At 41.7% G+C, this 21,162-nt stretch overlaps 1 protein-coding gene across 5 annotated transcripts in view; it reads right to left on the bottom strand.

Moving 5' to 3' along the window:
- Window positions 1–21,162, bottom strand: part of nedd4l (NEDD4 like E3 ubiquitin protein ligase) — a 45,427-nt gene that overhangs the window by 19,689 nt on the left and 4,576 nt on the right. For 2 of the 5 annotated variants that reach the window (XM_054611885.1, XM_054611883.1), the window contains exons 3-11: window positions 17,518–17,599; window positions 15,804–15,842; window positions 15,301–15,354; window positions 5,481–5,516; window positions 4,688–4,738; window positions 2,965–3,026; window positions 2,446–2,548; window positions 1,153–1,307; window positions 124–259 (exon numbers count right to left, since the gene is read on the bottom strand). In XM_054611885.1, coding sequence (XP_054467860.1) covers window positions 124–259; window positions 1,153–1,307; window positions 2,446–2,548; window positions 2,965–3,026; window positions 4,688–4,738; window positions 5,481–5,516; window positions 15,301–15,354; window positions 15,804–15,842; window positions 17,518–17,599 — 718 coding nt within the window. Of the gene's footprint in view, window positions 1–123; window positions 260–1,152; window positions 1,308–2,445; window positions 2,549–2,964; window positions 3,027–4,687; window positions 4,739–5,480; window positions 5,517–10,059; window positions 11,253–15,300; window positions 15,355–15,803; window positions 15,843–17,517; window positions 17,600–21,162 lie in introns of those variants that run through there. The other 3 variants (XM_054611887.1, XM_054611884.1, XM_054611886.1) reach the window with 2 other exon arrangements.

Genomic DNA, 21,162 nt, shown 5'->3' on the forward strand with positions numbered 1-21,162 from the left:
GGTTAAAAAAAAACGAGACACAGCCGTGAAACAATAATTATATTCAGTGACCTTATCACTTGAGACAGCTGTGGCTCAGTACGTGTATGTATATGTGTATATGTGTGTATTCATCGCTCTCACGTTGTCCATGTCCCTCGGCTCCATGTGCTCGTTCTCTAGGTCTTCACTGATGTGGCGTCTCGAACGGAAAACACGGTGTGCTTCCTGATTGATCTGCCGCTGTTGATTGTCACTCTCAGTCTCTGAAACCACATCCCTGAAGGAGAAGAAGAAGAAGTTATTTCATACAAAAGAAAATTAAAATGACCCCAATGTATTTTATTTATTTTTTACATTCAAAGCTTCTATTATAGTTTTCCAATAAAGATGTTGTCAGATTTTATGATCATCACCATAAAAAAAAATCCTCAATATAAATAAGGGAAATAATCGGATTGGGTGAGTTAATATTTTTGTATTAAATCAACTTTCTTAAATATTTTGGACTGCAGTGAAACTGTGGTTTCTAAAAGGCTAAACGCCAACAAATATGGTTTAAAGCAGAATGTTTTGATTGTTTAAAAACATGTTCCGAAATGAAAATGATTACATCTATCCATTTCCAATCAATTTTGACGTTACAATGCTTGGGAGTTATTGAAAATATTTGGCTTATTTAAGTTGGAACAATCCTACAAAGCCACCACAGGAATGTGATACTACAAATAGTATAATACTATTAACTACCGAGACTGTTTGTAAGTGGTATTGGCGTTCAACATCCAGTACACTTTAGAGGCTAAGTTCCCTCCCTTACAAAAAGGGGGTAGAAATATTAATGATCATTTAAAATCTTTGCACTCAAAAATGTTATTTAATTTGATTAAGAATTTGAATGTACATTTAATGAATGAAGCTTCGAGGCTTCAAACTATTCCGTACAGACCTAGAATTATGCCCTGAACACAAAACCAAAATCCAATTGATAAATACAGGAGGTATTACAGTAAGAGGACTGGACTCAAAGACCCAGAGAAAATGAACACACCTATTTAATATAGTGTACACTTTAAAAATGTACCGTTCAGGCCTGTGGTATCACTGTTCTACTGAATTAACAACAACTCATGTAAAAATAGATTTTAACATAAGGAGAGAGCTCAGGCGTACATGTTGGAGGGTCGTTTCCACTGCGTGTTGCGTTTGTTGTGGTTGACGTAGTATGTGCGTCCCAGGTTGTCCACCTTCTCTTCCCAGCCGGGGGGCAAAGGAGGAAGCAGCTGCTGGGGTCGCTGGGAGCCCGAGTCCGCAGACTCATCCCATCCCTGAAGGAGGAGGTTCAGATTTTTTGACATGAGGCAGAGTGAGTAACTCTCTGGTAGCCCAGGGTCACAGATATCCCAGTGAGCTGACAGCTTGTCAGACACACATGAGAACCCGATTTAATAGGGGATTCAAGCATGGAAATACATTAAAGATGTCTGATTCACTTGTGGCTGTTCAAAACTTGGTGCTGGGTTGTTCTTAAAATGTTTTTGTAAGCATTTACTGGTGTTTATTTTTGTCTGACAAGCTGCCAGCTGGGTGGGATAACTCTGACCACAAGATATTAGACTGAGGTAATGTGCATCAATATCGCTGACGGCATTGAATCTTTAACATTTAGGTTGGCAGTGAATTAACCATGACAAAAAACACGCTTGCATAATACATTTAATTTAGGAGGTCAGGGTACAGAAGTAAATACGATTTCACAGCAAGAGCCTGTAGTGAAAGGTGGTTAACAGAGTGGCATTCAAATTTCCATAATTTCGCTGCTAATTGGCACCTAATCTAAAGCCTTTCACTGTCTGAAATGTCTAGCACCTCTCTAGCACTCTTTGGCAATCCACAAGAAATCCACACTTGAACACACACACACACACACACACACACACACACACACACACACACACACACACACACACACACACACACACACACACACACACACACACACACACACACACACACACACACACACACACACACACACACACACACACACACACACACACACACACACACACACACACACACACACACACACGAGAAGCTCCTATTTCTCAAAATAACAGGCAGTATTGCAAATGGTTTTTCCATACCCTGACCTGGAAAAGACTTTCACCAGACTCTGGCAGCAAGATGCTGCCCAGATTCTTAGAGAAAATAATAAAAAGAGGAGCCACACTTTGTCCTCTCACTCTCAGCAAAAAAAACACACATTTATATTGGTTCGACTTAGGACGCTCACTTTCATCTGTAAGCCTAGAAGTGTGTTTTCTTTGTGGGGAAGGAGGAAATCAAACTAGAGTCTGGTTTGGCTTCAGGTTGTTATGAATAAAACGGTCGAAAAGCCAACCTTAAGTAATGCTAAATCAGCAGTTCAACTGGTCCCAACAACATCAATAGCCAAGACCTTACCTCAGCCTCCTCCCTCATCTCCCCAGCCTCCTCCTCTGGTCCTCCTTGTTTGGGCAGATAGGCCATCTTCAGACGCAGGTAACCCTTCACCCTGGACTTGTGACTAGAAGAATACCGTCAGCAAAAACAGATGCATGTCAAAACAGCACATAAAAACCAGGTGGCCTGCAAACCTCAGAGCCTCTTAGTAGGCTAATGCTTTTAAACGCACGGGGGTTTCCAAACTATTAGCACCAGATGGTCTTTCACCTTCAGTGCTCAACTGACCCGTCACATGAACCTAACTGCTCTCTGGAGACATGACACCAGAAGAACTGTTGTAAACCATGACAAGAGTAACTCTGAGTTTAATAATCTGTTAATATCTATTCAAATTGCTAATGGGGAGGAATCAGACACAATTTAAACCAAAAAGTGTACCGGTATCCAAGTTATTGGGCTGGTTATACCCAAGTTACTGGTATCCAATTTCACTGTTTACTCGTTTCACCCTGCATGTGACATCCAGCAGAAACTGACCTTCTGGGCCGCAACAGGAAGTCTTTAAATGTGTACGGCCGCTCCATAGCGGGGTCCTCTGTCTGCAAATTAAAAAGGAGGCGTTTGTTGACAGTAATCAATCGAACACACAAGCAAATACACATGTTGGACAAAATAACAGAGGGATGGGTTTACAGCACGTCTGCAACGCTCTGCGCAGCCATCCCAGGATCATTATGCAACCGTGAGCTTCTCCTGTTACATATTGAACAGCAGAAAGGTCTTTTGTAATCCACCGCAATCTCCTACTACTCTCTGACTGGGCCAAACCAGTCCACACTGGCTGCTCTACCACATACCACTGAATCAGTCAGATTCTATATCAAATGTACGATCTTGAACGCAGAAGAAATAATAATAATAATAATAATAATAATAATAATAATAATAATAATAATAATAATAATAATAATAATAATAATAATAATAAAAAAAGAGATGTGGTGAAGCTGTCCTTTCACATCCTAGACATTAAGAATTGATATCAAGTTTCGTAAATAATGCATCCAAATAACTGTTTGAAAACATTGCTGTTAAAAGCCTGGAGCAACATGCACTTCATTTTATGGGTTACTAGTGCAAAACGAGGGCTAGGTACATGAACGGGCACAAGGTGTCATGCCATATGGTGCATGAATAATGTTTTAAGAAAATTCAAGCTTCCATCAGGCAAATGTAGCTACCAGACTGCTTAAAATGAGTCAAGATGGCTGACGGGAAAAAGAATAAGCTGGTATAGAAAAAAGGTGATGACTAAACCTATGTCCAGGAACTATGAATAAGACTTTCTATAACATGTAGTCATGCATGAAACTAATGAATCAAGCCAAAACACTTAAGACACAGATCCCACTATGGAAACAAGCATTAGCAGCGTATTCGTCCTGGGATAATTCATTTAATGGCTATTTCAGGACTAAATATCCCCCAACATGACTCAGCTGAGGCTTTTATCCGCTGCTAATTTCCTGGACCTATGGGAGTCAAATAGGACATTAATAATTAACCCCAACACCTTTTACTGATATGCTTTTAAGGCGCACAACTAAGAGAGAACTTCAGAGAGCCTCAATACGTCTGACAGTTCTCAGCCGAGTACGGGAGGTGAGAATGATTTGAAGGTCTAATTGAGTTTTCAGGTCCCGTTCACTCGTATCTAACCTAAACTCTGCGTGTTATTGTTTTCAAAGGCGTTCATCTCCCAGCAGTCCACATTTTCCGAGAGAGTACACGTCATTGTGCGAAGTGTAGCTTTTTTCCATTTGGTTCTGATGGTAGCCCGCCCTCACAATACCTCCCCTCTGTTTATATTCTAGACAGCCCGCTTTCCACTTTTGAGCAGTATGCTGTTTGATCACAACAACCCCTCTACTTGTGTGAGGCTAGCACTTTCTCACACTCAAGACAGACGGACACAAACACAGTCTTTGCCTGACCTTCACAGGGGTTAATCAGGCAGAGCAAAATTGAAGATAAGAAACAGCTGAGTATTCAGACTGGTCACACGGTCACACTCTCTCTCACACACACACACACACACACACACACACACACACACACACACACACACACACACACACACACACACACACACACACACACACACACACACACACACACACACACACACACACACACACACACACACACACACACACACACAGACACAGACACAGACACAGACAGATGAAAAATAACTCACCGGCAAATGACTGAGAGGAACATCAACCTGTCCCAGGAAATCATCTCTAGTCTAGGGAGAGAGAAAAAAATAAAAAAATGTCACCTTCAGCAGCTTAATTTTAGGAGTAACAGCTTTTTGGGTGTGTTTGGGGAATACCAAAATTCCCAGCAAGGGAAGAGAGAGAGGAAAACACACAATGATGAGGTGAAATACCTAATGCACCAGAGGGTCCAGCAGCATTTTGTGTGTTTATTTGTCATAGTGAGAATGAGACAAAGATTTTCATTTCATGGACAGCCCCATCCAGAAATATCCTCTAACCTTTTTTTTTCTGAACACCTATAGTGATCTTTAAATCTCAAATGATAATCACAGATTATGTTTGAGCAATTTCTATCACAGTATAAATAGTAGATCATATAATGTTTGCTCTAGTTTGTTGTGGCTTAAAAGGCGACAAAATCTTCTCTACCAATCAGATTTCTGGGAAATCATTTAGACAAGTGTCCATTGCAGAAGGCTCAGTGTAAGGTTATATTTATGGACAGGCCTTTGGTATCATTTCATAGGAGAAGAACCTGTGAACCCAGCGAGGAAAAACAACACCCACTGCCACCAGATTGAAGCCAAGTCAGTCAGACAGACAGAGGGAGAAAAGGATAGAGGGGACATCACGGGAGAACCGGGGAAGGTTTGTGTTTCAGATTTAAGAAGCCCGTTGATCTGTTCTGAGAGGAACCGGGGGGAAGATTGGGCAGATGATTGAGCTGCACAGCAGCAGCCCCCCTCCCCCAGAGGGAGCAATGATTACCTGTGTGAGATGGAAAATGCCATTCTTGGAAGAAGCCTGCGTGTGGGACACAACGGATTAAGACAACAGGCGTTAACTAACGATGATGTTTGTTTGTAGACACTGGTTTGACAGGAGAGGCTGAGCTTAAACAATGCTAGCCACTTTAACTAGTCCGGTGTTTCTCTCTTTGACTTATGGGCCAAAGAAGATAGTTTCAATGTTGTAAGTGTGTTAGTAATAAAGTCATAAAGGTTCAGTAAGGAGATTTGAAAACATTTCCAATCCAACTTTTAAGTGTGGGATACCCTGTATATCAACTTGATTTGAAAATGAGATTTCTTGTCCATTTTTTACTTTGAAAGAAATGTGTGTATAGAAGAAAAGTTCTTTAAATCTTATCAAATTTAGTTTTGTGAAATCAAACATTTGGTGGAAAAACAGGAAAAAATTAAGCTGGTAAGAGGTTAAGGTACACAGATATGACTCTGGTTTATTTTGATCATCAGACAGAGAAGGCTAAAGCAGTGTTGGGAAGTGAGTGCACTGTTAACAGACCTGGAATTCAATGGTGAAAGGTTACAAATGAATCACATAAAAACGCTGAGTTATTAATGCTCAGGCACATAAACAGACACACACACACACACACACATACAAATCCACACACCTACACTCACACTCAGACACACACTGTTTAAACTATTTCTTCTTGGGAAAGCCAGAGTCACTACTGTTTAAGTTACAGCAGTATCTGCTTTCAATTCCCAAACCAACCACACAATTAATTTACTTCTTGAATAACTGCCGAGTCATTCAAAACAGAAAATCATGAGGTTCATCTGAACTTGGACAGAGCAACAAAAGCAACCTGGACCACAGCATGAGTCCTGATAGTATTACACATGCGTTGACCTGTAACCTATAATAATATGAATCTGTTCACTTTATAAATAAAGTTTAGCGAAACAATACATGCTGCAGAGTTTTCACTAACCAGCCATGACTTTGGGCACCGATGAGTCACTGCAAGTATTTAATCCGTATCTTGAAATCTACCTTGTTAACATGTTCTGTTCTATAAAACAAAGTGCCACTCTGGCTTGTAACCTTTGAGATAGTCAGTGACAATGTCAGAATCCCATGTGACACATGTACTCATGGGACACAAGGCTGTTTTTTTGGTCTGTCCATAACAATAACAAGCTAAAATGTTAAGCTGTGGGTATGTGTATGAAGAGGGATATAATTGCAGAGTCATCAAAGGGTCACAGTTGAGCCTGCAGCTGCCTCCCAGGGCCAGGTTACACTCCGAGAGGGAGGGCGCCGCTTACGATCAACAGAAGGAGGGAGGACGAGTGAAGGAGGCAGATGATTGTAAAACTAGCTAAAAAAAAAAAGTTTGCGAATAAGACAGAAGCAGGTTGGTTTATTCACCTCATCTCACAAACTTATAGTCGTATGCAGATAGGTTTGGGGTTTTACAATTTAGTCTGTGAGATTTTTGCTGCGACCCAAGTACAATGGAGGTCATTACAATTTAAATTTTGTTGCTCACAGCATTAAAAAATTACATTTAAAAAAAACAAGGGGAGCGACATTCCTTTCCAGAAACCATGTCCCTGTTATCAATTCATAGGTAAAAAATTAAGAACTCACATTTCTGAGAAAAAAACCTAATCATTAACAGGCCCAATTCCCAGCAATGTCCCTTCAAAGTCTGGATGCTTATGATAATATGGTGACTTGAGCCAAGTCTAATTTGATTAGTTCAACTACAGCCGGCATAATGCATGGCAAGCAGGGTTTTCTATAATGTGATGAGGTTGATCCTTGATGAAAAAACGTTTTACTTTTTTCTTCTGGATAGGACACCATAATCTCTGAGAATTCGATTTTTTTCACGGGAATTGATACATTTATTTCTTGTAGATTTACTTTAATAATCTCAAAGAATATTCAATCTCACCTTTTTTTTTTTACTCAGAAATTTACAGATTTTACCTACAAATGCCCTAATTTGCTGCCATAGTGTTGGACCCAAACAAATAAGACCAAAACTGTTTGCCTGGATAACACAAGAAAAAAAAAAAAAAAATGCTCTTTTGTGTGAACCAATCCTATAAGGCACTACTCTTAAGTAATAACATTGACAATGGTAACTGTAGCCGTACTGACTGCCATGAAGAGAGGTGGTAACAGACTTAGAGTCTATGATGTACAGAAACCTTGAACGGGTCCAGACTGCCACTGAAGTGTGAAAAGGTCGTCTCACCTACTCAACAGTCTCCGTGCTGACACGTCTGAATTACAATGCCACGCATTGTATCAGAACTCAGAGATCAGAGTTGACAGAGAAAAGCCCTTCACAACAATAGCAATTTGAACCCCTCCAACATGCTACTGGACGAAAATAAAAATAGTCCCCCCACCCCCGTGTCCCCCATCCATCCACAACCCTGTAAATATACCAAACCAGTTGGCCTGCAAGAGCTCTTTGTGAATGGAAACTGGGGGGCGTCGAGACAGGGCTGTAACGAGGGTATGGCACTGTGGCATAGCTGTCTCCAGCTAGTCTCGCTGGCACACACACAAAACACACATACACGCACGCTCGTAGTATCCCATGCAGGGATTTAAAAGGGGACCTCCAAGTCCGGGCTAACAGTTGGGGAAGACCTGTCATTATGGTCTAAATGAGGATTTCCTTGTTGTATGAGAAACGGGATTCCCTAAGGGAACACAACACCACGTGTCTTTAAAATAAAGTCGAGGAGAAGGTGTAAAAATAAACCAACAAATATATCTTTCACCATCTTGGATGAATCACATTTGGATGAAAAGTAAGCAATTCTTAGCAGACTGCATATGTCTCGTTATGTGGCCTTAATGGTCAGGAAGGCAAGAGACACTGGGTTTATCACCATCCTCAAGAAACGAAAAGTTAGAGATGAAACCTAGGGCGACGCATCAAACTACAGCAAATTAATCTCGTCTTCCAAAACTTACAATAAACAATTGTGTGTTCAGTACTGAAGGTGTCGTGTGGAGTTTTCTTGTAAACAAAGAAAAGGTATGTTTACATTCAGTATTACTCACCAAACTGAATGTTGTGTATCCTTTAGGTCTAACAAATGTGTTAAATGCCTTTTTATACCTCATAAAACATTTGCACATCTAGCTTTTTTAGTATTTTAAAACCTTATTTGTTTACATCCATGTTAACCTGCTAGGAGTGTTTTTCCTCACTGCCTCTGCTGCTGTATTGGTTTAATCATTGAACATTTCCACCACCTGTCATCAGGGGAATAATGTCAAACTTTGGCAGGGCGGTACATTGTTCTTTCCACTTACAAAACGGGGACCCACTCATAAATAAAATGCTCCATAGCACTATTAAAGGCTTAAAACACCACAGGGTACCTTCACATTTGATTAATTATAACTCCCTGGTGTAGTAAAGTAGTTTCCAGCCTGGGAGTCGTGATGCCCCAAAGGTCACAGGAAAAATCTGAGTTGTCATGAGATGATTGACAGGATAGGGGAACAAAGAAATTGGAGCACAACACATCTGTTTTGCTTCCAAAGCTTTAGCTATACACGATAGAAGAGCAGACAGCAACATCAAAAGAGGTTGGGCTTTCAGGAAACATAGATACTGATTGGCTTGTTGAACTTCTTGATCGTTTGGCCCTTAATGACATCTTCGTTCTTAATCACTCGTGGAGCAGCTGCAAGGATACGGATCCATACCAGTCGAGAGCCAAAGACATGCCGCCTGCCCGCTCTCAAAATCAACAACCGCAATAGAAACAGACTAAAGATAGAAGCAGCCAACTCTCAAAGAGCACTGGCTGCAGTTAAGGGTATTACCAAACTGAAGTGTCACATTTCTGTGAAACAGAAGGCAACAAGTGCATGGGGAGAAATTATCCATTCATCCTGTTCCTGTTATCCTTTCATGACTGAATTGGCCGATGTGAGAAAAAACTTCAAATGCCTGTGGTTATGAAGTGAAAGAAGGCCAGAGTGTTTGTGTGTGTGTGTGTGTGTGTGTGTGTGTGTGTGTGTGTGTGTGTGTGTGTGTGTGTGTGTGTGTGTGTGTGTGTGTGTGTGTGTGTGTGTGTGTGTGTGTGTGTGTGTGTGTGTGTGTGTGTGATTTAGCTCAGTAGCCATGTCTGTGCTTCTCACTTCCCAGAATGTCACCACCCTCTTCCTACACCATACTGATCTCTCCTCAACTGGGCTGGATTCAGTGAGTGACGACTTAAATGCGAAATACTTAAGACACCACACAACATTTGCATAATTTAGGTAGCATAATTTTAGCCCTGATTCTCATTCTTTATTCCCATGGCTCTACTAAATGCCCTCCTCCTTCTGGCTACGCTACACAAGATATCATGTGTTCAATTAAATGCCATACGAGTGAGATGACCCATCCACGATTTAAAGTGATTGTTTACGATTCATTGTCAAATAAATTTCTAATAAAAGTCCTAATCTCATGGGGGGGTTTTTTTTTCATTACAATATATCCAAAATCGTTTTCCATTTAAAAACATGTCTAGATTCATTAAAGTTTTCAAATAATATTTACCTTGGGATTATTCTCCATCAAATCATTGCCAAGGCTAACATCCTGATCTCTACCTCCGCCTGGGGTAAAATATATCTTGAAATGAGGCTGCCTCCTGGAAGAATCCCCACGGATTTTGAAAGTACAGCCATTAGAGCTGTTTCTTGCTTCCGTTCTCTCCGTGTTTGTTTGGATCTCCTCTATAGTTTGGCTATCTGCACCACTTTCCTGGTGTTGATTTTCCAGCAACAGCCTCTGTTGAGACGAGCGTCTCTCCAGTCGAATTCTGGGGTAACGCACCATACGGCTACCTCTTGAGCTGGCAACGCCAACATCTGTGCATTCTTCCTGGGATGCGGCGGACTGTGGGCTCTGATCCTGGTTCTGACTTTGCTGGAGCTGAAACACTAGTCTCTGTGATCCACCATTAACAACAGAGCCCTGGTCCGAGCTCTGCTGCTGGACGGACCAGCCAGTACCACCGTAAGGGTGGATTCTGAAATGCTGGACATCAGAACCATCAGGGGAGTTCCTCTGGATACAAATACCACCAACACTGATATTAGGTTGGCCTCTGCTATACATAGTGTGGCCATTGGAGCCGATGCTAAAGACCCTGCGTTTGGGCAGGTTCGGCTCCGTCGTAAAAGTCGGTGAGTTTGAAGTATCTGGGCTGCAGTACGGAGGCGGCGGGTGTCGTGGAACGTCTTCTTGGATCTGGGGTTCAGAATAGGCAGGCGCAGGTCCCGGAGGTGTATAACAGGGTGGTGGGACATCGTCAGCATAACCTCGGGAATCTCCATTACTTGATCCATTGGAGCGCTGGAGGGAGATGTGCATGGAGGAGCTCTTGGTGGGCCGCGGCTCAGCGTAGGTGGCGAGCTGGGGTATGAACATAGAGGAGCTGCGTTTCAGAGAGGGCTCCGACCACGAAGCTTTTGGTGCGACATGCTGCGCAGCTGGCTCCTGAGAGGGCGGCGATGCCGGAGGCCGCTGCATGCGGAGCGCCGTGACCACATCGTTGTCTCCCTGCTGCTCCTCGGAGTCTCCTTCCAGTATCTCCGGGGCTGTGTTGCTGCGGCCTGAGCCAAAGTACAAACGCAGACGTTGAGCCATTTTTTTTCAGCTCCTGTCCCCACAGCTCCCGTTCCCTCTCACTTTCTCTCCGACTGGCTGTTTGGTTCTCTCCTCTGGCTCCAGTCTCTGTCTCGTAGTGTCGCCCACTTCTCTCCTTTGGCTGGCTGGATGACTGATCCCCTTTTTTTTTTTTTTTTTTTTTTTTCTTCCACTCTCCCTAACCCCCACCCCTCCCACCCTCTCCTAGTCTCTTCCACAACTTTCCTTCCACAGTAAACTGCTCGGAGGAAAGAAGTCACACCACCAAAACTGAACACTGCAAAAAAGAGCTGACAACTTCACACTGCACACTCTAAGGAATGGCATAATGGGGATAAGGAGGGGAAGGGAGAGGAGAGGGGGGTATAAAACGGACCCCTGTATGCCAGACTCTTCGCACTACCAAGCTCTAGCGACAGACAGCAGAAATAGCCTGAGCCGAGTGACGGCCGGCATTCCTGACATGATTGGATAAGAGTGGTCGGCGCTCCTGGTTTCCGAGGTGACAGTGGGTTGCTTGTAAGTCATGTGACCACAAATGGCCCCAGCACCTCCTGTTACAACCCCATGCTGCCCTCAAGGGCCAACTGGGCCCAACCAAATACACCCCACGTACCACTGTCCATCACTTCCTCCTTTCACATGATATCTTTCTAACCTTCGCCCATTTCCCGGCCGACACACCCCTCACCAACGGATTGACTTCTGGGACCACGCGGTTTGGTAGTTTTTAGGCCCTGAAACGTTAGCTTCCACTTTTTTACTTTACCTAAACTGCCACCTTAAGTATCAGAGTGTAGCTCAGTTTCTTGTTCTGGTAAATATGACATTTACCCTCTAAACCAGTGGTTCTCAACCTTTTTTCAGTGATGTACCCCCTGTAAAATATTTTTTCAGCCAAGTACCCCCTAACCAGCGCAAAGCATTTTTGGTTGGAAAAAAAGATGTAATACACAGCGCTGTGCCATCAGTGTCTGATTTATTAAACTGTCAACACTGAAGATTGCATTGTTGCAACAAAGGTTGTCATTTATGAACTTACACTTTTATTGAATATTTATTAAATAACTATTTTGAAAGGATTTTTGAATGGATGCTAATTTTAAATATATTTTTTTTAAATCTCACATACCCCCTGGAGTGCCTTCACGTACCCCCATTTGAGAACCACTGCTCTAAACTATCTCTTCATTCATGTAATCACATAAGGCCGTAACATTCCCCCTTCTGCTGTTACTGATCTGCCTAGATCATCTTTCAACAGGTACACTCGTCTCAACATGAACTAACGAGCTAAATTTACCAACGAATCCGGAGGACAAATTGAGCCCTGTTACTTCTTGTAGCCCGGAAACAGAAAAAAAGAAGCATAAGGAAGTTGTTGCTAAAAATGGACTAGAGAAAAAAAGGCAGCGGCAAAGTGAAGAGCAGCATATCTGACAGATTGCAGCTTTGATAAGGCAAACAGCACAATTATCTCTGGAGAAAGATATCCAAGTCCTCAAAGAGAATAAACTATGCTGTCTTCCTTACACAGACAAAAACGTAACGGTCTGGTGGTTTTATAGGCCACTCTGTTTGCATCCTAAAAAACGCCCAAGACACGACTCAGCTGTGATCCTAGTCTGCAATGCTGAAGACAGGCACACAATTGATAATGCTTACGCACTTGTACTGTAGTATTACGGTAAAGTACAAGATAAAAACAGAGAAAATGTTATATTTTCACAACATACTGTAGATTCATGAGAGCACTCTTAATACAACAGTGATTCCCAGGTGGATCAGCATGTGAGAATGGGGGTTTCGGGCTAGTTTGCACTGAGACCAGAATTTGTGGGCAAGCCGGCTGCCTCCATGCACAGAACTGAAAAAGCCTCTATGATAATTAGGCCTTTCAGAATGTTATCGTCCAAAAACCTGACTGGTTCGACCTATGGTTAAGTCCTCAGTGTGTCAGGTTATTCGTCTCAAAAAGCAAGCTGCAACGAGCTGACAGCCAAGCCACCGATGGTGCACCACAGTGGGAGAGGGGATAAAAGGAGAGGACAAAAAACTAAAATATGAAATCTCCATTTTGGAAAAAAAAAAGGGCTTCCAGGAGAGAAGCGATATTGACTTCAGGCAGAGAAACAGCCAAAAGAAAAAAAGACTGTAGAGCAAGAGGACATCGTGGCTTGGCAGCCAGTTACACTTTGCGATGACACACTGCCTACTGTTAGTCAATAAATGTGTGTGAAGCGTTATAGAGAATGTTCCGTCTAAAAGAAACAAAACGGCAATGTGTGGTCCAATGGCAATGAGCCCAGCTTGCCTAATGACATAACACGCCTGCTTCAAACTAAGCACTACACTGTATTGTAGGCCTATCTTTACATTCGCTGCTCGCTGTCAGTCAAGTAGTTCTTCTATATTTTGTAGGAAAATAAGTCGAAATTTTGTGTCTTTAATATCTTTATAAGTACACATAGGTGAACCACAATCTATCATACGTGCTATAGCACAAAGCTTAGTCAAACAGTAAATGTTTATAAGACGAATAAACCATAAATTAAAGAATGAAAGAGAACATGCAGCCCCTTCAAAGAAATACTGGCTCGTGGTGGAGGAGCTGCCTTGGCATGCACCTAGAGACAGACAGAAAAGCACCTCCTCAGACATATAAGGAGAGGACCGGGCTTCGGGCTGCCTGCGCTGTGCCGTTCTTTTGTCATCCTCTTCTATACAGCAGCTGAGAACTCTCACTGTAGTGATGGAAAAAAAACAACTGAGCTGCCCTTTTCTAAACGGGCAGAGCGCCAGCAATTCACCCTCTATCGAACATGCACACAACACGCATTAATGTGTGCACTGATTGTATCAGTAACATGCACATAAAAAGTGACTGAATGAGATTTAAAAATCATACAATTCCCTTAATTAAATTATCAGGAAAACTGCAGAATGTGGTGTAAAAAAAAAAAAAAAAAAAAAAACTCAAATCTTACGACCTCCCACGTCGGCGCTGCATTCACAAAAGCATGGAAGTCCTGAACCTGCGAGGCTAGGACAGAATGTGCCTTATCCAGTGAACATCAATACTATCTGGGGCTGCATCCGCTGTTTGTTTCATCAAACATCCAACTCAAGACATAGACCTCTAGAGTTACTGAGGATTCATAACAAACATACAACCGCAGAGCTGAACTGTTTATAAGGAAGCCCTTCTCTTCTTCCACAGAACAATGTCTTCATTACGCCAACCACCACTTCACTCGTCTCTGTCCCCTCTGAAGATGGTTCGCTAAGGTGAAGGTTATACAAAAGCGTGAATTAGTGAATCGGTTATAATGACCTACTTGTGCAGTTTTTTTAATTGCTGCAACTCTTGACAATGAGCAGCCATTTAATCTAGTTGTCATGACAACTGAGGGCCTGCAAACGGGCTTAATTTCACAAGTCAATGAAACTAGTGTTCTCGTCTGTGGTGGAAATCTGAGAAATTTGACATAAGAGGAATGTAGGAGTTGTTGGTGGACTACAGCCTTAAAGTAGAGCAATAAAACTAAACAGGCTGTACCGTCTTCCATGATAACTGCAATGCACTTTTTGTTTTTTTGTACTTTTGACTGAGCCTACAGCTGAAACCCTGTGATATCAAATCTGGCAATGTGTTATACAGTTCACGAGAAGAAACCTGTGAAGACGCAGGGGTGCAGATGAAGTCAATACAATTAATTCCAGGTTGTTAAGGATCCCTGTTGTGAACTGAGAGCAGAACTATTTCAGGGAAATTCGCATACAAAGCAATACAGGTGTGCAACATCACATTTCATTTTGGTGGCACATTAAAGTTTTATTTGCATGACTGAGACTAAATCATAAAAGAAAGTACCACTGGAAAGCCAATTATCGCCAAATGAAATGGAACAAGATGGTTATCAAGAAAAAAACATATATCCAAATAGTTTGGAGTGCAGACAAACTGCACGAAGTAAATGAAGAGACGTGAGGATCGCGGTGGGTTGGAACCAAGCAAATCAACGGTGACAAGTCTCAGAACATGACTGAAATTAGATTTAAAAACAATGTGTGATATATGCAATATATAGTGAGTATACAATATAAGTGAGTTTAGTTTGAGAGGTTACAAGGTGTAAATCTTACCAATCTGTTTTCATCAAACACCTCAAAGAGTAGCCTGTGATTCTGCGGACAAACCTGTTTTGGAAACAAAATACAAATACAGCAGTCATCCAGTTGTTATGTGGCATACAGAGCAAAGCAAATGTAGATGTACATGCATGCAAACAAACAAAAAAAAGGGTTTCGCATCACAATAATTCACGACTACTTTTGCTAGAAGGTAGTCAATCTGTAAATTGTTATAACGTAGGGCTGAACAATAATTATTTTAATAAATAACCAGTGGGGAGTAATCACACGCGTGCAGCTAAGCTTCTAAAGTCTGATATGGTCTGTTTGATTACAGTGGTGGAGGAGGTGGGACTGAGCTCGGAGTTAAACTGCAACCAAAGATTTATAACCCTGACACTACCATTCTAGAGTAAACAAGTGCACCAACAGACCGTCGTAGAGGAACGCTACTGGGACAGACAGGGAACCTGAAGCATAATGAATCACACAAAGAGTTCAAAACCTGAACTCACTCTGAAGTAGAATTCCTCGTTCCATTTCGGATTGAGGGTCTGAAACAGAAAGTGCAGACGTGGTTAGGCTAAAAATGAATTGAACAGTGAACACCATCATTAGTTTACATAAAGAACTGAACAGATGTATGAAACCGATCCAACACAGAGTGAGCCGAGAGAGCCGGAATGAGAAATTGGACTCAATCTGCGTCAATGATCCTCTTACGTTGTTAGAGAAAGTTTGTGGCTAACAACATGTCCCGGTGATTGGCATTAGTCCCTAGATTAACTACCATGAGGTTTTTTTTCATCCTCTTTCTGGGTGGATCAGCTCAGTACACGTCGCACAGACTCTCTCCTTCTGCCTCACACATTTTATGTTTTACTGCACTGAGAACTACGTGACAAATCTCATGAAAATTCCTCCGGTGATTGAAATGCCTTAAACACTAGAATGTCAATGAAGCCTTAATTTCACAAGTCACTCTGATTAATAAACACTTCACGACATTTTACGGCAACGATAAACTAACATCCCTGTTAAATCGACTGCTGATAAAGCAGAAAAATACAAACGAACCCAGTGACAAGAAGCCAATTTAACTCTGTTGAAGTCTTATTGGTGAAATAATGAAAACGTCCAGAAAAGTATGCCAAATATCAATGTTTGGTATAGGCTAGCTTCTAGTTACTGATGTTGACTGGCTCAACATTCCTCATCATTTTTCATGCCATCCAGCCACGAGCCGTACTCTTAGCTTCACCGACAAAGATGCCATCAAAGGTGTCCTACTTAAAGACACGTAGAGCCCATGGAAGAGCCGAGCAGTGATGCTTCATTTTCTGCTCCACATAGCAGTGCATTGTCAGCTATTTATATCCAGTAAGGCAACCATGGCCACTGGCAGCATATGTCTGCCTGCATGGAGGCCCGAGCTGCCCGACTCCAGCAGAGGGTTGGCTGGCAGCTACATGTTCGCTAACCTTAACTACCAAGAAAAGGAGAAAATACATAATGAAATATGAGTCAGGCTGCTTTACAGTGTCAGAAGCAAACTGCTCCATTGGGGTTTCACACTTGTATATTATGTAACATGTTATGCAAGAAAACATGCATTACATGTGAATAACATCTAATGAAGAGCTCTCTAGACTTCATTTTAAACCTTATAGCCCAGAGCGTTCCACAACGCAAGCAGTAAATATTGACATTTGGTTCAGAATCACAGCCCACTTTCACATTAAAATATCCTTTTGAGTGGAGTTTACACAAATAAAAAGTAATAGCTCCCCCTGCTGTGAATATATTTGTTCCCCAAAATAGGCCACTGGGGGGAAAAGAGCTTGCACAATGTCTCCGTCTACACTCTAGTGAGCAGAAAAGGAAGCACTTCTTCCGGTTCCCTCATGTGGTTTCCATCTCTCAAGATGATATAGCTCGCTTGATTTGAAGGACCACCAGGGTGGTGGTGGTGGTGGTGGAGGTTTTGGTGGTTGGATTAGGATGTTCTGTTGATCTAAATACCTGTGACTTAAAAAGGGGATAGAACAAAGCCACATTTAAGTGGCAGTGCGGTAAATTTAAAAAAGGTGCAGGTGTGGGAGGAGATTACTGTGGCAGGAAAGGCCAATCTGAAACAAACATTAGAGTTCATCGGGTCTGTAACTACGAGGCAACAGCTCTGTGCAGAACACAGGAAGCCATCAAAGGCATTCTTACTTTAGGACTTACCTTTTTAATGGTTTTTGTTTGGACTAAGGCGAGCTCTTTGTTTTCATCCGCAACATAGAGGGAGAGTTTGACGTAGGGGTCGCTGCAGAAACAAAAACAGGAATGTTAAGGAAATCAGTGGGTAAATCTTGAGGTTTTTACACAGTTCTCACTTTGTAACAGCTCGATCCAAATCACAGATCTGCTCCCTACAGTCATAGGAGCATATTTATCAAATAATAATTCAAATATTTACAAGTGGCATTGCTGACAAGATACATAAAACTTCAACGCCAATACCAAAAAAATATTCTTGCAATATCTTTCTAAAATCTTTTTTAAGCATAAGCCAAAATACTATGAACAACGTGATGGTTTAAATCGGACAATATCAGACTAAAAAGCAAATATCTGACCAATCTTTAGTGTCAACTTTAAGAACTTGGCTGCTTTTAATACTCTGTACTAAGACACACTATAAGGTCTTGAGAGGAAAAAACATACCATATGTGTACGGTCTAGTGTGCCTAAACTTAGTTAGTCCTATTAACTGTGGACACAGGTGCCAGAGCCCTTATTAGTGCGCTACCTTCTCTCTGACACACAGCTCGTTTCCAGACCTGAAACCTGATTCTGCCTCTGCCACCAGCAGCCCAGCAGATAAAAGCTGCTTGCTTGCCAGTTGTGAGATAAGGCTATAATGTGATATTGACAAAGCAGAGCGCTAAAAATAGAAACTTACAAACATTTTGAGGTGAGCGGCGCAAATAGTAAGCACAGTATGTGAGGGTGCCATTTAAAAATGGCCAACTGGTTTATTTGAAGGTGCTGACAGGGAAGAAAAAAAACTCTCCAGTCAGTTCTGGATAGAGAGAGATAGAGGAGCACTATTCACCAGGCAGACCAATTACTCTACTGGTCTCAGTCCCAACAGGCAACACAAGGTACAGTATCAGGTTCTAACCTGTCCAAAACCTCCATGAGAAGAAACACACCAGTCTTATAGCAGGTAGAATGTGGAGAGGTTGCGCTGTCAACACAGGATTCTCTACCGTTATTGACTTTTATAACCATTTCATAGTAGGCAACACAAAAGATAACCATCAGTGACTGCTCCGAATGGAGTTCAGAAACTCCAAGATAACATCATGCTGTTTAACCTGACTCACTTCTGATGCAAACACAACGTTCAAACACAAAATACATTCCCTTACTTTATGAGTATTTTTGATATTTATTAATGTGCTGATGCTCGATGCAGATTTATCGTTTGGTCTATACAACATCAGAAAACAGTAAAAAAAGAAAATGCCCATAACGATATCGTAGAGCTTAACACAACATCATCAAATGTCTTTTTTTGTGTGACTTAAAGTCCAAAATCGTACTTAAATGATCCAAAGCGTGATGATCAATTTTCTTAACTGACTTATCAAACTTTTAATGTACTTCAGAGGTGTCAAAGTTTCCCATAAAGCTTCCATTTCTGCTCATATACTGTGTATCCTGAAATCACTTCTATCAATGTGTTCACCATCTGTTACATTATGTGCGTATACGTCGATAGAAGTTATTTCAAGACACGTATCTGCTGGTGTGCTTCTCCAATGTGGAAGTAAAACAGCAGGCGAGACATCACACTTAATCCTTCACACCAACATAATATCTAGCTTTTACTCTTCCCAGATGATGAGGAGGGTTGAGGGAATTCAAATCTTTATTTTTTTTTCCAATGCACATTTTAAAAGGTTGGTGTGTGTTGCATTTGCTGTGTAATAAATTAAATTTTTTTATTTCAGGGGCTGGACTAAGCACACAAAGTAGAAATTTGAATTGCATCACATTTCAAACGAATGCGTTTTAAATCGGATTTGCTATTATCAGTTTCCTAGGGATTTTTGGCCCAACAGCAATCTAATTCCAGTCTGGATATATCCAAAATTAGATTTGGCCTGCCAGTTGGAGCGCAGCCTTACATTGATTCTAAGGAAGTTGCTGAGAGAGAGCAAAAGGAAAAAGGCAGAAGGGATGGCAAATATTTAAAAAATGTACCCAAAGTGAACCTGCTGCTCCTTGATTGTTAATTAACATCTCCAGAAACCCCAGAGCCTCTAATTGTGTGTTTGTGTGGGTCCGTGATGTGCTGTGACTAAACTAAAACAATGGGCCTACTGTATCTCGGCTGCACTGAGACTCCTTCTTGTCTCCTTCCCTCTGTCAAAAAATAAATAAATAAACCTGCCGAGGGAGGCGCTACTTCGGGTCAACACTGAGTAAATGAAAGCCTGCACGGGTCGCTGGATTCAAATGGCAGCTCGGTCCACTTGTTGTTTGATTTCCTGGAGATCTTCAAGTTTCTATCAACACTTCACCGGAACAAAAACAAGACCTAGGGGTGTTTCAGTAAGTCCGAAATAACAGAGCAGAACACAATAGATCAAAGTAACTTTTTAAAGAATACAGCAGCAACAGGAACCAGTTTGGAGCATAAAGAGGGAAAAGAACACGCCAGGCTTGTTCGAGCATCTTATGGAGGTGACAGACTGCCAAGTCAGCCCCGTCTCCTGTGGTATACATCCAAACACATCCAGACCTCATTCTGAGTTTCTTCGTTACAGTTCAGATTTCTCCTTAGCCAGGCGGAGCTGTCCTGCCAGCAGGGCATCGGGATGCTAACACATGCACTCTGGCACGCGGGTAGTACTCACACAGTGCTAAACAAGCCAGGCTCGTTTCTCAGACAATGTCGGCTCTCTCCTAGCTCAGACACAATGCATCGCTGTAAACAACAGTCGGAGCAGTGTTCAAATGTAGATGAGGCTGGCAAATGGGGATTTCAGCCAGATACCAAGTGCATTAAAAATGCAGCCGTCTCATCTTCACTATTCTTGGAACTTCTTGTGCCGTCTTAAAAGCAGAAGTTGCACATGAACATGCAAGTTACAGAATGATGCAATTTTCAGTGGAATAGACTGGGATGGTATTTCTGCCGTACTGCTACATGTATATGCATTATATTTGTATTTGTATGTACAGACATAAGCAGCTGCCTCTGTACAGGAATATCAGTTCAGCTGTCTGAAATGTTGCTTTCAAGGCAACATGTGGTCAAGAGTAAAAAACAAACATCATAACTGCAGCAAACGGAATTATATCTGGATCCCTAGATACAATTTGGATTTTGCAAGATTTTTTACTTTCTTTCTGTGCATCTGAATTTATTTGGCTATAGGCTAGCGTATGACATCAATACTAGTGTGTTTTTTTAAATAAAACGGCTTCCTCGGACTTCCTGAAGGTTAAACAAATCTATAGCAGAAAGGAAGGTTGGTCATTCTAGCTGAAGCAAGTACGTTATTGGGTACAATCAATTGAACTAAACCGATTCAAAATAAACAGGTATTATCATTTAAGTTAGAGCCTCGACAGAATGATGTGTTTGGCTTGGGCTAAGAGCACATAAAAAGGCACAAAAACAAAATGATATCCGATTTAGCAGAGATTGATGGTCACGCTGTGTACTAGTAATTCATCACGACGTTCCAGCGCTGCACTCACAAGTACAGAGAGGTAGGCAATTAAAACAGAGGACAGAAGTCACAGCGCTTGGCCATGATTTAAAAAAAAAATCAAACACAGACTTGAAATAAACCTCCACAGAGGGAT

This window comes from Anoplopoma fimbria, chromosome 14, assembly GCF_027596085.1.
Source record: "Anoplopoma fimbria isolate UVic2021 breed Golden Eagle Sablefish chromosome 14, Afim_UVic_2022, whole genome shotgun sequence".
Lineage (NCBI taxonomy): Eukaryota > Metazoa > Chordata > Actinopteri > Perciformes > Anoplopomatidae > Anoplopoma > Anoplopoma fimbria.